General features: G+C 39.8%; 1 protein-coding gene across 1 annotated transcript; it reads left to right on the forward strand.

Moving 5' to 3' along the window:
* Positions 596-1594, forward strand: LOC107610822. Its single transcript, XM_016312819.1, has one exon. It carries the CDS (start codon positions 596-598, stop codon positions 1592-1594), a length of 999 nt encoding a protein of 332 aa, XP_016168305.1.

Below are 1922 nucleotides of genomic sequence, written 5' to 3' on the forward strand. Positions count from 1 at the left end.
GAAGGCGCGAAATGCACTAATCTTTCAAGACACAAGAAAAATCCTTCCTCTCTCCGTGAAAATGGTGTCGAAGATAGTGGAGTTGAGGAAGAAGATGAACGGAAGACCTAATTGGATTTCTCTCTATTATTATTTTTCTTTTATTTTGGTGAAACTATCCTTTTTTGACCCTGCATGTTGTCCAATTTAGAGCTCTTAATTTTTCTATCAATAAAATTCTTTCTATGTTTGAAAAAAAGATAACTATTTATAGCTCATAAGATTAAAAGCAAATTATATAGTTCATAATACTTCATAACTAAATAATGCTCACAACTTAATTCAATTTATGCAACTTATAAACGAGAAGCTAGTGTTAGACTGGTTAGCTACCATTTTTCAATTCTCATAAGAATACGAGAAAAAATTGGCCAAATTAAAAAGGAAATAGAGCATAAGTTTATGCTGACTAGAGCTAGGGTTTTATTCGTGCTCTGCTAGGATTTATTCGTGCTCTGCTAGGGTTTCAAAACATTGCCCATAGGGTTTCACCAGCACAATTGGTAATTGACAATCACAATACACCAAAAATTTTCTCATTCTTTATTCTACCAGCATGGATGCATTAGGAGGCAATCAACAACATATAGGAGAGGAAGACAAGGAGAATACAGACGAGGTGGTGGTGCTTGAGGAAGAAGATATCTCTGAAGGCTTGCACGCATGCCTAAGGAGTTTGAATGGGAGAATATTTGCTGATCGCAACTTTTCAACAGGCACAATGCAAGGGGCTATGACTACAATATGGGGTAGACCGGAAGGATTGCAAGTTGTAGACAAAGGCAAGAATCAATTCCATTTCTTCTTTGATAAGGATACAGACGTTGCACGAGTTGAACGAGGTTCCCCTTGGCTATTTAAGAACTTTATCCTCCATGTTGTGAGATGGAAGGAAGATCCGATGGAAGGCAAAAATGCTATATCTACTTTTCCAATTTGGGTACAAATATGGGGCTTGCCAGAACAGTTTAAAACAATTGAAGTTGGACGTAAACTTGGTAGGAAGATTGGAAGCGTTATTGATGTTGGATTATATGAGGTGCGAGGGAAAGAAACTCGAATTATTAAAGCCAAGGTAGAGATGGAAGAGGATAAGAGGTTGAGAGATTCGATGAAGATCACTGGACCAAATCAAAAATTGATCGAAGTAGGACTCCGATATGAAAGGCTGGGAACATTCTGCACCTACTGCACGCTTCTAGGACATGATTCCAAGCATTGCCAACAGCTGTTGGATGACACTGCGAGTGACAGTGTTAGAAAAGAAGCTATTGGAGAATGGGTGAAGGCAGATCAAGTAGGAAGGAGAATTGAGAGTAAATCGAATACAGACTCGTCTTATGCTAGAGCTCCTGGTTCATCGACCCCTAAACCAAGGAAGAAACCAGCTCCCTCTTGGCTACTGGAGAATTTTGCTGATTTAAATATAAAAGGGGACAAGGAACAGGTGAGGAAGACCACCAATCCTAATTTAATGACTGAAGAGGAAGAAAATAGTTTCTTAGCTGATGCTTTGAAGGCTCCAACAGATACCATTACAAGTGATATTCTGTAGAAAAGACACATCCCAATGAATACTGAAGAGAATATGATTACTATGGGCGAGGCTAAGGAGGACAGAGGAGGAAAGTAAAGTATCAATCAACTTGCTAGGCAAACGAGGAGCCATGAGGAGACCCACACTGGCTATAAAAGGGGTATATTGGTAAGGAAAATAGTGGCAGTGGTGCACGAAATTGTGATCATCAAAAATGGCGCCAAAGACTTGGAGCTCTCAAACGTGAATCACACTTTGTCACAATTCCGCACAACTAACCAGCAAGTGCATTGGGTCGTCCAAGTAATACCTTACGTGAGTAAGGGTCGATCCCACGGAGACTGTT

The sequence above is a fragment of the Arachis ipaensis genome, chromosome B08, assembly GCF_000816755.2.
Source record: "Arachis ipaensis cultivar K30076 chromosome B08, Araip1.1, whole genome shotgun sequence".
In the NCBI taxonomy this organism is placed as follows: domain Eukaryota; kingdom Viridiplantae; phylum Streptophyta; class Magnoliopsida; order Fabales; family Fabaceae; genus Arachis; species Arachis ipaensis.